This window comes from Sarcophilus harrisii, chromosome 2, assembly GCF_902635505.1.
Source record: "Sarcophilus harrisii chromosome 2, mSarHar1.11, whole genome shotgun sequence".
NCBI lineage: Eukaryota > Metazoa > Chordata > Mammalia > Dasyuromorphia > Dasyuridae > Sarcophilus > Sarcophilus harrisii.
Window position 1 is genome coordinate 20110938 of NC_045427.1, and position 13605 is coordinate 20124542.

The 13605-nt window shown below is 46.9% G+C and overlaps 1 protein-coding gene across 4 annotated transcripts in view; it reads left to right on the top strand.

The window, feature by feature from the left end:
- The window catches only part of EXOC6B (exocyst complex component 6B), a 490548-nt gene that overhangs the window by 343675 nt on the left and 133268 nt on the right, over window positions 1-13605 (top strand). For all 4 annotated transcript variants that reach the window (XM_031949716.1, XM_031949717.1, XM_031949718.1 and 1 more), the window contains one exon: window positions 3572-3713. In XM_031949716.1, the coding sequence (XP_031805576.1) occupies window positions 3572-3713 (142 nt within the window). The remainder of the gene's footprint in view (window positions 1-3571; window positions 3714-13605) is intronic.

Genomic DNA, 13605 nt, shown 5'->3' on the forward strand with positions numbered 1-13605 from the left:
AGAAATCAGCCTCTGACTTTCTCATCTCTTTGCCCCGGTGTCATATAGTTTATTCTTCACAGAGACGGCAGCATCCAGACTGGAATGGCTTTCCAGCCTGCTCCTGAGCATCCTCAGCAAACCCGTACATTTTAGAGAGTCTCCACTCAGCCTTGGAAGCTCAAAGTTTCCAAATCACAAATCTTCCTGAGTGAGACTTTTTTCCCAAGTTCTGATAGCATAGGGGGAAGGTAGTGATAGAAAATGTCACTGTCTCCTCCTCCTCCCAAAGTCCTAACATAGACCTAGGAAGGGCCCCACTCCTCTGCTAGAAGCCACTTTAGTTAATAAAAAACTGCCTTGAGAGGAAAACCCAGTAAGAAACCAGGGTCTACTTCGGGATGGTTAAAGTTGTAGAGCTGCCCTCCTGCTTCCCCTGTGTCACAAACTGCCCATGGGAGACTTCAGGCTGGGTGTCCCAGCAGAGCTCAGATTGAGCTCGTCCAAAGGTGGAATTCATTGTCTTCTCCCTTGTTTACAGTCAGGGCCGGTGCCTTTTTAGCCATCGATGTTTCGCCTAACCTCTGTCTCTCCACATTTCCAAAGTGTCCCCTCTCAGCATCCACGCACCTCCAGGTTCTCCCCAACGCTCACAGCGTGGTCTCCTTCCCTCAGGTTCCTGAAGCACGGCCTTGACCACAAACTGGCGCTTCCTTTCTCCCCATAGGACTCGCTCATGGGCTTTCAGGGGCTTCCCTGCCCTGCACCCCCTCCCCCCATCCCAGGCTGTATCATGATTATTCACGATAGCTGATCCAAGTTCTCATGCCTTTCCAAATTGTTCATCTTTACATATATTGTCATCATATAATTTTTTTCCTTGTTTCTGTTCATCTCACTCTGTATCGGATCATACTTACCTTCCTAGCTTTCCCTGAAACCACTCCTTTCATCATTTTTTACTATATATTATGTATATTTATTGAACATTTATGTACTCTGCCTTGTTTCGTCATTTTCCAGTAGCTAGCTACTCTCAGTTTCCAATTTTTCACCACCCCAAAAATAACTAAGTATTTTTGTATATCCTTAGAGTTTATTTTGTTTATGATTCATGCATCCTTTAATCTGCCTTTCCTTTAATTCCCCCTTTTCCATTCTCCCCCTTTTCTCCTATTGAGTGAAATAAGTTTCTGTTTTTGAAAGACTATGTGTATTCTTCCCTCCTTTGACCAATTTAGATTTCTGAGGCTCCTTGGATATAGATTTCTATTTGCACACTACAGTTCTGGGAGAGAATTTCTGCTAACCTTCCCTTGTTTTCTCCCTTACTCTGTCTCCAGCCCCATCTGCCTCTTCCCTTTTCTTTCCCTTCTTCTCCTAAGCTCATCAAGAGATAATGGAACCACTTCCAGGTTTTGCCTAATTTGACTCCCTCTGTGACCCGTGCTGAGAAGAAGTTCCACAGGAGACATGTGTATCATCTCCCCATGTTAGAATTGTAAGCAGTGGATCCTCATTGTTCATACTTAACCTTTTTCTATTTCTCTTGGCTTCCATGTATACATTTCAGAATTTCTCTGAAGCACTACTCTTTTCGTCAAGAATGCTTGGAACTCTTTTATTTCATCAAAAGTCTATTTTTCCTTGTAGGATTGTGCTCTCTTTTGCATGGTAGATTATAATATAGGTAAACCTATATCCTTTGCCTTCTAGAATATCATAAGCTCCCCACTCCCTTAGAATGGTGATTGCTAAATCATGTGTAATTCTGATTGTGTCTCCACAGTACTGACATTCTTTCTTTCTGACTATTCACAGTACTTTTTCTTTTTTAAAAGCTCTGAATTTTGGCTATAATGTTCCTAAGTGTTTTCCTCTTAGGATTTCTTTCAGGAGGTAACAATGCATTCTTTCCATTTGTTTTGTCCTCTGGCTCTAAGAGATCTGGGGAGAGGTGGGGTGTGTGTGTGTGTGTGTGTGTGTGTGTGTGTGTGTGTGCGCGTGCTCCCATTTTGATCTTGGCTTTCAGGGAGTGTAATGATGCTTAAATTTTTTCTCCTGGATCTGTTTTCATTTGTATTTGCTATGAGTTATTCCTTAAATTTTGTTCTATTTTCTTTCAGTCCCTTGACTTCATTAATGGATGTGTCATGAAGTCATTAATTTTATTTAATTCATTTTAATTTTTAGAGAGCGTCTTGCTTGGGTTTGGGTATATCTTTTGCCAAACTATTAATTCCCTTTCCAGTCCTTTCTTCAGTAGCTCTCATTTATTTTTCTATTTTTCCTCTAGGACTTTGATTTTATTTATCTAAAAAATTTTTTTTTAAACTCTTGCTTCATCTCTTCTAGCAATTTCATTTGAATTTGAGCCCAAGATGCTTTTTCTTGATTGTCCCTGTCACCATTGCAATACCTTTTTTTTTTTGATAAAATTGTTGTGTTGCTCATTCTTCCTGCTTACTTTCTGACTTCAGGCTTCACGGTTGGGCTAATCTCAGCACTCCTTTGTTTGAGGGACTGGATAATCTTATTGTTGCCTTCTTGGAGTGTTGCGTGCTGTGTTATTCTGCGATTCAGGAAAGTTCAGGCTAAGGACCTGAAAGTTTTCAGGGCTTTGCAAGTAGTCCTTTCCAGGGCAAATCTGACTTCTGACCCCGGGACTGAGTTCTTGGTATGGGTTGGCGTTGGAGCACTGTACTTCTAGGCCGGCTCATCTAGAGTTTCAGGAGATGGCTGTAAGATTCCAGTTGCTTGTAGGGAGCTGGACAATTGCTCCAGCCCTCACGTGAGAGAACAGTAGGGTCTTCTTTGGTCTGAGATTCCTGCCCTCATTATTCTTTTGCAGGCTTCAGACTGGGCTGTGGGCTGGTCCCAAGCTGCCCATCTGCCCCTGGGCCAGAACTGCTTTCTGAACTTGCTGCTCTGGATCTACAGCCTAGGCCCTGGCACCATTCCTCCCCCAGGAAGGTCATCCCTCGGTGCCTTCCTCAAGCCACCTGGGATCTGTGACCATAGAGCTGTCAGTCCTGCCATGTTCCTGCCCCCTAAAAAGTCCAGTCCCCTCTGTCTTAGATCAGGGATCTCTTCTCACTTTGGTACACAGCTCTTTCCTTTACTGAGATGCGCACTCCTTGTCAGACCTGATCTCTAGTATCCACAGACCTTGCTCTCTGCCTTCCTATGCTGAAAAAATTGTATTGTGATTTTTTTTTTCAAGCATTTCCTTATTAGGTTTTGGCCTGGTATGTTTTCTCAGAGTGTTTGGAGAAGTTTTTTAGAAGGGAGTTTGCTCCATTTCTTCTTGCTGATCTGCCATCTTGGCTCCCCATTATTCATGATTTTGAAATATTCTTGTCTTGCTTTTAATTTAGAGAAAAATGTCCTCTGACTGGATCTGCGCCTTTTCACAAGTTTTAGTTTACAGCTCACTCTGACACCCATTGAATCACTTCCCAAGATGGCGGCCACCAAAGGCGCAAATGGCCTCGTCGTGGCATGTTTTAAGAGTTCCAGAGTAAGAAGCCACCGCGTTTTCAGGAAGTTTGTTTCTGCTCACCGGCCTCATGGTTTCTCTTGTGTTTTCCAGGGGAAGGTGGCTCAGACTGCGTGCATGTCTGCCTGCAAGCACCTGGCCACGTCACTGATGCAGCTGCTGCTGGAAGCGGACGTGCGGCAGCTCAGCCTGGGTGCCCTGCAGCAGTTCAACCTGGACGTCCAGGAGTGCGAACGTAAGGATGGGCCCCTTGTGCCTCAGCTGGGGCGGGGGGGGGTTGGGCGGGGAGGGAGTGGGAGGTCACGGAGGCCATGAGCCCGGCCTGGTTGGGCTTTTCCCAACCAGTTTCCTTCCTGTCTTCTGGAGAAGTCTGCCTCTTCTGCCCTGTGCCCCCGCTTGTGTGGTGGGTGCAGCTGCCTTTTCCTGGCTTTCTTGTGGCCTATCTGACCAGTCTACCCTGGGCTCCTCTGTGAGATTCCCAGTCACTTGCCATGACTCTGACCTTAGGAGCTTGGTTCTGAACATGCTCTCTTAGTGATCCCACCGGCTCTTGACTTCAGCTGCGCTCTTTAGCTCCATGGCTCTCAGATATGCCCTCCTCTCCTCCCTGAGCCCCAGGCTTGCAGCTCTTTGCTGGATAACAGCCCTGCTCATTGCAGGGCCACCATGGCCCCGTGGACTGAGGGCGCCTCTCGGGACCCACTGATTGTGTTCTGGGTCTTCAAAGAATCACTGCTATCACCCATGGATCTTCCATCAGTCAGAGTTCCCTTCTCCCCAGTGCTGTAACCCAAGATTCCCCAAACCAGAATTGGTCCTTGTCATTCCCTGGTTCCCTTTCCCTTAAAATAAAACAAGAGCCCTTCTTTCATTTAAAGCACAAGCTGGCTCTAGCCTTCAGTCTGACTACATGTATATCGCTTCAGTCAGCCTGGTCGCTTTACTGTTCCCTTTACAAGGGTGACATTTTCTGTCTCAGCACCTGTGCTGTGTCTCTTGATACATTCCCCCAAGCCCACCTGAAATGTTTGTATGGCTGTCACCTCCTGGGTCCTATAGCACCTTTGCGACGTGACTCAATTGTCACCTCCTTTTTCACCAAGGCCTTGGGAGCCTCCTTCCCATCCCCAATGTCTATGCATGATTTTTGCTCATTTGGTGAAAATCTTGCTTCTTCTCCATAGACTTATAAGCTCCTCGAGGGCAGAGACTGGATAAATTTGTCGCTGTGCCCTAGCACCAGAGTACTACCAAGCAGGAGGGACAAGTGCTTAGTAAATGTTTGCAGTGATTCGTTGACCTGAACTGTTCTCATGGATTGTGTTCCTGCTCCCCATCTGTAAACTCTTCCTCTGCTTGTGGAGTGCAGGGGGTTGTGTGGCTGTCGTGGCCCTGGAGCTCCTGTGGTTGATACCGAACCACATGGAGGGGAAAGATGCCCCTGCTCAAGGAGAATGGGCTGGCTCCTGGGAGAAGATTCAGGAATGAGTGGTGGCCAGCGGGGCCTGTCCCTTTTGGTGGCTTGCTGCGGTTCCTGCCAGCAGGGAGCCAGGGGGCTTTCTGCTCAATCCAAGGAAGATTATGGAGAAAATTGGGGGTTTGGAGGGGGACATATACACATAACCTGTGTGCCCACATATAAATGTGTGTGTTGGTCAGCATTACTCCCACTTGGGTCAGTTTGACATGTCACGCTTAATCACTCTGTGAAAATGGACAAATACTTAGAATTTATATTGTATTTTCAGGCTGACAGAGGTTTTTATGTGTGCTTTTTCACTTACTTGTCACAAGAACATGATGAAGTGGGTGCTGACTCTTGTTCTTGTTTTACAAATTAGGAAATTGAGGCTGATTCCTGTCCATGTCCTCACCTCTCCCCGTTGCTGTTTGGGTGACTCAAGGCTTGGCTTCCCTATGAGGGAAGAACAGTTTCTTAAAAGTATAGAACAACCTTTCTCTCATGGAGAAACTTGAGATTTTACATATTGACAGCAATGTTCCTGAAACAAGCCGGGCTGCTTTCTTCCTCCAGTCAATTCTTGGCCCATTTCATTGTTTAGCCGCTATATCTGTGAATATATCAGTGAATGAAAAATATCATTTAGGAAATGCTTTCTGTGTGCGAAGCCCTGTGCGAGTCCAGGGGACACCAAGAGAAGTGCCCCTCGTGACTACTTAATGGATTCTGTGTCACTTGTCCATTTATTGTCATTTAGTCTGTCATGCCCCAATTGGGGAAACACCACGTCTGGGAGGTTTCAGATGCATTTAATTGGAAAGGCCTCACGCGCCTCAGGTTGCAGTGGCAAAACCGATGAAAGCGCTGCTTTTAATTTCACTTCCTTTGACAGAATTGTATCATTTTCTGCTGTCAAATCCTTTATTTCCGGGGATTTGGGGACAAGACTTTTGCTGTCGTCCATGCCTGTGTCTGTGCTGCCCGCTGGAGCCACTTCCAGGCTCCCATCTAGACAAGGCTTGCTTTCCAAAATGATGGTGAAGGACAGTGGGCAGGAGCGTTGCTTTTCCCAAGGGCTCAGGGTCATTGAGGTGATGGTGGCAGCAGCTCAGCTGGCCTGGCCCACACTGCCTCCTGTCCCAAGCTGAATGTGTCCTTGCTGCTGCCTTTGCCTGCTGGGAAGGACCAGCTATACCCAGAGACAGAAGCCTGTCCCTGCCCTCTAAGAGCTTATTATCTACCTAGAGACTGTACGAACCAATAGATCTGAGGCAAAACAGGAGAAAAAGGAAATAATGGAGAGGGGCTGGGGAAGGCCTCCTGTAGAACAGGTAAGTTTAAGAATTATTCTTAATATATATTATACAATATTATTATATATAAGAATAATTCTTATATAATATAGTTCTCTTATAATTATGCCATTTCCCCAGCACCAGTCCCAGTACTACAGTGGATTTAGGATCCCATTGTTGAGAGCCTCTTGTCCCTGTCATCAGTTCACCATGGGAGGGCCACCCAACGTTCTGAGTCTCTTAGGTTCTCTTGAAATCCCCTGCAGAGGAGGGAGTTGATGCCCTTATTGCTTAACATTCCCCCTGGTGATCACTTCTCTCCATAACCCGTCTTTTCCATTTCCCTCTGACTGGAGTACCTCTTGAAAGACCTCTGCAACATCTGGGTTGCTCCCTTTTCACCAAATGCTCTAATTTTCTTTGCAACGATTTGACACACTTGCCACCTTTTTTATTGGCTGGCTCATCTTGACTATTCAGTCTGGCAGGAGCCTCAGAGTTCTGAGAGTGGAAAGTTCTGCTCTGGACTCTTACCTCTGAGCAGAAATGACCTGGCTGTTGTGGAAAGAACCCTCACCTGGCTCATAAAACCAATCGAATACTTTCCATTGGGATGGAGGAGCAGAGTACAAAGTGGAATTTGGGAAGAGCTGATCAAGTGAGTGATGAATCAGTGGAACATCCTCTGAAGAGATACGGTCATCCCTCCTCTTTGCACAGTGTACAGCTGGCTCCCTCTGCCCTACCCCAATCAAAACACATTTAATCGATTGTGCTCGGTCTTACACACCACATTTTTGGGAGCATGTTGACAGGGGGAAGAACGTCCAGGAAAGGATTCGTAGGATGGGTCGGTACACTTGATGTCATCGCTTCTGAGGATGCAGGACTTGAGGCAGACACAAGGGCATGATTCCAGGATCTGAATGGGGAAGAGGGTTTGCAAATGTTCTTTCCCTTTGGAATCAGAGGAAAGAAGTGGTGTGAGCCGGATACATGGCAGAAGGGGCTGACCTGTCATCCCTGAGTAGGATCCCACCTCCAGGATGTCCCAGAAGTGCTCCTTCGGCCTCTGCTTCACGACTTGGAGCCCCAAGCTTTCTGTGCAAGTCTGAGGGAGGAGGTTCATCTTCTCCCAGTGCTGCTGCTCTTCCCCACCTAGGTCGAGCAGAGTGACCACTCTTGCAGTTAGACTCCAGCTCAATATAAGGGACAACTTCCTGACAGTTAGCATTGTCTCCACGCAATATGGACTCTTGAGAAATGAATGAGCCTTCACGTGAGGTCCGCCACTGAGGGCAGGAAGACCAACCTGTTGGCTGAGCTGGAGGGGAAGTTCTTGCTCCGTTGCAAGGATCCTTGCATCCTCAAGGATCAATTTGGAGTTCTGTGGTGGGGTTCTTCAGAGCTGGATCATTTAAAGTAAAGTACTGAGGGCCAGACTGGTGGCCTTTGCCAGTCCTCCCAGCTCCAGTGGCCTCTCAGTAAGACCACATGGGTTCACTACCCATTTCACAGATGCTTTTGATGTTAGTGATACCCTGTATCTGGCAGTAACTGAAAAACATTTGTGGGCCCAGCAGGTCATTCTGTGCCATGTCCCCAGAACCGGGGCTCTGACCGGCATCTATGGCTGCCTTGTACACCCTGGGGAGGTGGACATGAAGCCTCTGAAGGGTTAGTCAGTAGGATCATGGAGGGGGGTGCTTTACCCCTAAAAAGCTCTTCATTCAGACTCTTGAAACCTCCAAAGTTCATTAATTAAAGGAGTTCAGATTCCCTCCCAAGAGCCTTTTCTGGTGAGAGAATAAACAGACATTTTGCTGTAGGAACAGTCAGCACAGTTTCTTCTCCTTATTATCAGCCCCCTTCACTCTTTCTCTCTTCAGCTGTTCAGGGGCCTATAAAAAAAGCTTCCAGAAATGATACATGAAATTCAGGTAATGATACAGAAGGCGGATAAATGCAGCCCTGGCTGACAGGATAATTGATGCTGACATCTTTCCACCAGTGCTATGTGCACAAGGAGCCTTAGCCTCCTTTCTGTGAGCCCCGAGGAGACCCTCATGGGCCTGAGAAGTGTGCAGTCCAGGTTAGCCAGAAGCTTTGACCCTTCTGGGGTGCCAGAGGGCTCGTCACCAGCCGGCCCAGAGGGCCCGTCATGGACTGACCCAGTTGGGCTCTGCGGCTGCCTGAGCCGCCTCGGTGGGGAGAGGAAGGTGACCTTGCCCAGAGGAAATGTTCACAGGCAACACTGGCTTGTAGGGATCCCTCTGGTTCTGGGAAGAAAAGTCATAGAGGGCACTGAATGCTGAGGTTTGCCGAACTGGAGGGTGGGGGGGCACGGCTGTGTGTGAGGGTATTGTGTGAGTGCATCTGTGTGGGGGGTACGTGTGCACATAGGAAGCCTGAGTTCTGTGGGTTTGCCTGCTCTACTCTCTGCCTCCGGGTACATTTCTCACCGTACTTAGCTCCTTAGGTGTCTCCGGGGTTTCCCTGGGCCGTGAGGTCTTTGCCCTTACTTTCCCTGCCTAGTTGTCCCTCCTTTTCTTCCCTCTCTTCCCCAGGGCTTTGTGCTTGCTCCCACCAAAGGTGTGAGGCCTCTGATGGGACCACGAACCCCTGGGGTGGCCGGCACTTCAGAGACTTCTCTGAATAGTTCAGGGCCCTCTTCTTGCCTCCAAAGCCTAGGAGAACTTCAGGGCCCTGCTAAACCCTGTATCACCCCATCACGAGCTGGCTAACCCTCTGGGTAACTTGTCCATATATGAGCTAGTAGAGTAGTCTGTCTGGGGTCTGTAAAGCCAGCCATTTTACTTGATTTAATCTGCAAAGGGAGAATATTATCTCAAGCACTTCCTTATCTCAGAAGACGAGGGATTTTCTCTTGGAAGCGTGGGGGTCTCTGGAGTACTACTGGGTAGGACAGAATTTTCACAGAAACTGGCTCTTCTTGAAATGTTAAATAAATCTTTGAAAAGTGAAATCAGTGCAGCAAGAGGCACCGCTCCATGCTGAAGGATTCTTCCAAATAGTTTAGAAATTACTTCCTTTCCAACTGCAGTACATTTTTCCTTCTCCCTCCAAAAATCACTCTTTATATTGTGGCACTGCCATTTGGTGTCTGCTCTAGTTTTCAAAGAGAGACAAATGCATAGAGTTAATCATTTTATTCCAGTTTCTGCCCCAGCACAGTCTTCAGCACAAGAAAGTACCTCCCATCCCCAGGGTTACATGGTTAGAGCAGATGCCCCTTTGTTTGAGAAAATACACCGTTGGAAGATGCCGCTTTCCTTTGGGCATCGTGAGAGGCAGATTTTCAACTTTTAAAAACTTGTTTTATTATCACTCATTTCAGATTCCTTAGCTGTCACCCCAGCTTCGCCATTCTGAATAGTAATTTTAAAACCTGCCTTCCTTTTCTGCCCCCTTCCATCTGAGAGACATTAAGGTCAGAAGATTGATGATAGAATTTGAGTGTGTGTGAAAGGAAGCTGACTTGTTTCTTACGGCTTACACTGTACAGCCCATATGAAAATGGGGAATAATTAGTTCTCGCTGGCACATTAAAACAGTAACAAGTTCATGAGACAAACACCACGGCCGATAGATTTCCCATAGATTAACTCTTCAGATCGCCTGATCCGTGAACTGAAGCACAAAAGGATTTCCTTACATTGCCTCCTTTTTTCAGCATAATCCTTTTTGTGATGTCTTAGAAAAATGTAGGTTGAACTGGTCGGTCCACATTTAGCACACTCTTGCTCATTCTTATCCTTCAGCTTTCTTCAGACTCCTGTCTTCTTGCCCCATTGTTCGCCTGTCTTAATCTTTCCTGTCATTTTACCCAAAGTTTTTGAAAAAGTCATCTAAGTTGGTCATTCATTCTATAGCACCTAGTTATACTGGAGGAATGCAATTCATTTTTTTTATTTTTTTAGTTTCCTCTGGAGCATTAAAGCAATAGAAAGAATTATTTTTAAAAAACCCAGGGTCATGGTAGAATGCCTATTTCCGCAACACACCATCAATATGCTGACACAAAAGCCTCTTTGAAGCTTCTGAAGTTACCCAGCTTGAACTACTCAAATCTTAGAGCAGAGAGAGTTAATTTTGCATTTCCACATCCAGAATTGTTTCAGAGAAACATGTAGCAGACTTTGGAATCCTTACTTAGATCAGCAAACGTAAGACATGAAGTCTCTGCTTGGAGAACTATTTTCTGGGCAATGTCTCTTTAGAAAGTTCCAGCATTGGCTACAGAAAACCCATGGGGAGGCCTCCGTGCCATTAGGAATGGTGAAGTCAGATTTTCCTTGCTGGGCCCTGCCAACCCTGAGACTCTCGCTCTCGGACATGGTCAACAAGTAGAACTCACTGAGCTGACCCAGGGGAAGATTTCAGACATGTTTTACCAGCTGTAATGCCTTTGATTCTCGAAGATAAGGCGGCTATTGTCTCCCCGGGCTCGTCACCAAGACCCCCAGACATTTGATGGCAGGTGCTGCCAACCTGAGCAGCAGGGGCATGTGACCTGCTCCTCCCCACCCAGCCCGAGATGCCATTCCTGTCGGGAAAATGGAGACAGATGAGGCTGCTCTAAGCTCACCATACATCACTGTCAGCCCCGTTCTCAGCTCCCAGAGGATGGGCAGCACAGGCCCCTCCGAGTGTTGGGTTGGCTGGAGAAGAATCGGGAAATGGATCCAAGCTCTGCAGTGAGAGGATCAATTAATTTCCAGGTCATGGGCCGTTGGGAAGGTGACAAGGTCTCCTCAAGCCCAGCTACCAATCAGTCTTTGCCTGGGGTGGAGAGCTCCCTGTCTCCACCCTTGTTTTAGGCTGGGGAATAGCTTCCTGTCTGGGAGAACGTCACCCTGGGTGCCAGGAGTTTCTCACCTCCTATTCTCTGACTCCCCAGTGTAGGGAGGACGTGGTTGTTGATTTTTTTTACCTGACATTTAGAATTTGGCCCCTTTTTTTTCCCTCTATATTTTTGCATTTTAGTTATTTCCAAACATGGAACATGGAACACTTTCTTTATGTTTACTGCACTTTGAAACCATGTATATCTTGGCGCTACCAAGGACGAGCAAGAATCAAGACAGGTCATTTTTAAGAAACAGTTCCCAAAAGGAAATTGAAATTACTGCTGCCTCCACATCAGTTTACACAGCTTCCAGAGTTTACTAAATCCCATTCTCTTACAGGCCTGGGAGTGTAACATAGTAATTTTTCAATCTCCAAAGTCTTTTAACCGTTTTTTTATTAGAAAAATTTAAAAGCAATAAAATTATATTTAAAATTTCATTAAATCCCACATTTTCATTGAGAACACTCTTGAGTACAGGCAGGAGGCAATCCAGATGTGCTCAACAGCCTAATAATCAGGTGAGCCAGGGGCTCCATTATTCTTTTTGCAACTTTTGCTCACCCCATTTTTCTCCTTGATCAACGGACTCCAAACATTCTGTCTCCATGCATGTCTTTCCTTAACTTGCATGGGCTACAGCCATGCCACAGCCAGCATCTGCCTAAAGGTCCTTTGATCTCCATAATATAATCTGATATTCGTCTTTCCCTCTTTGCAAAAGATGCCATTTGAGGGGAATTTTAGGCCTCCTATATTTTCTTTGACATTACCCCACTTCTTTAAGATGAATGCCAGGAAACTGAATGTGGAGTATGAAGCCGAAAGCTCCACCAAATGCTGCAAAATGTTAAGACATTCTAATTGTTGGGAGTTGTTAGGAAATAGCTCCAGCTGCAATCTAGTTTAACCCCTGCCTCCAGGTGGGACCACACCTTAAAGGTCCCAGACTGTTGGATATCTGCTCCACCTTTAAAATCTTTTTCTCTAATCTCCTTTCCTTATCTGATAAGGCATTTAGCAGCTTCTGGGATAGGCCCTGGTGTTTCATGGGAGTAATCCATCTGGATCTCTTCCAACTTTAGGACATTATATCTCTTTCCATTTTCCTCTTTATTCTTTTGGGGCCAAATTAGTTTTTTAAATTTATTGTTTCCATGTCATCTTAATGTTTCCAGATTTTTGATTGCATTAGTATTTTAAAAATATTAGAGGATTAAGTGATCACCAACTCCTGAATTTGGGGAAGCCCCAATTTCCTGACAGACTTAAAGATCAGAATTTGTAAGCCTAGCTTGTAATCTTGGCTCATTGCTATGATCAGCTTATCTTATTTCTCCTCCCTTTGTCTGAGCTTACATGGAGGGGAGGAGAACATTTTGGGCAAAAGAAGGAATATCAGATTGAGAGTCAGGAGGAGACCTGTAATCTTGTCCAAGGATTGCTACAGACAATCTCGTCTGGCTCAGTATCCGCCATACATCTAGGAAAGGTGTTCTGGGGAATTTCGCTTTTTGGTTTTAGCCGTATTACACAGAGAGGGAGGGCAGAGCTGTCCAGCTTTTATTTTGCTTCTGATTTCTCTCACAAGGAGCATGGTCATGTCTTGGACATGACAAAAGGAAGGAGGCTCAAAGCCTGCCCTGCCTGCCCAGGTCACCTAGTGAAACGGTCTTTCTCTGGGTCAAGAAAGGAAGGGGTGCGTTCGATGGCTGGGCTGGGCTGGGCCCCTGTTGGCCAGTCAGGGACTAAGTGCTTTTGGAGTGTTTACTGTGACTCTCTAAGAGTTAGAGATGCAGAGATAGACCAGCAGCCCTGGAAAGAGCTCTCCTGACCCTGGCAGGGACAGGAACCGCCTGGAAGGAGGGCACCCAAGAGAGGGTGCGGGAGGGTGGCCAGACCGGCCTGGAGTTTGTGGAGCATCAGTCCAGGTGACCAGGGCATGGAGGACAGAACTTCTTGAATGGCTGGACCCCAGGGCTGCAAGATGAGCCCGCTAGTTTTGGGCCCCATCAGTTGGTGCTTCGCCCTCTCTGCAGGAGGGGGAGACGGAGGGGAGGAAGTGGCGGGGTCCCCTTCTCCCCACAGCTTTCTCTGATGCCCACCGCTCACAGGATGGGACAAAGCAGACGAGGCGAGAGGATGTGGACCGCAGATCCCAGAAACCCCATAACTCTCGTTTTGTGCTGAATGAAATGTAGGCGGGACGGCCAGAAAGTCTGTGCTCGGGCTGAAGTGGCGGGATAGTGAGACAGCCCCGGGCAGCTCTCTGTCTGGGAGCAAGACCGAAGAGTCTTCATGGAAGACCTAGTAGGTGACGTGGCAGGCGAGCCTCCAGAGAGTTGGGGGGACGGGTCGCGGCTTCGCTCTGCTTTTCTGTCCCTGCCTCTGCTCTTTTCTGTCCTGGCGGCTGTTGATCAGTTGGCTGGTAATCTCAGTGAGCATTTGGGATCAGGGACCCATTTTGCTGAACTCTCCCTCAGTCTGAGTAGTCTGCACA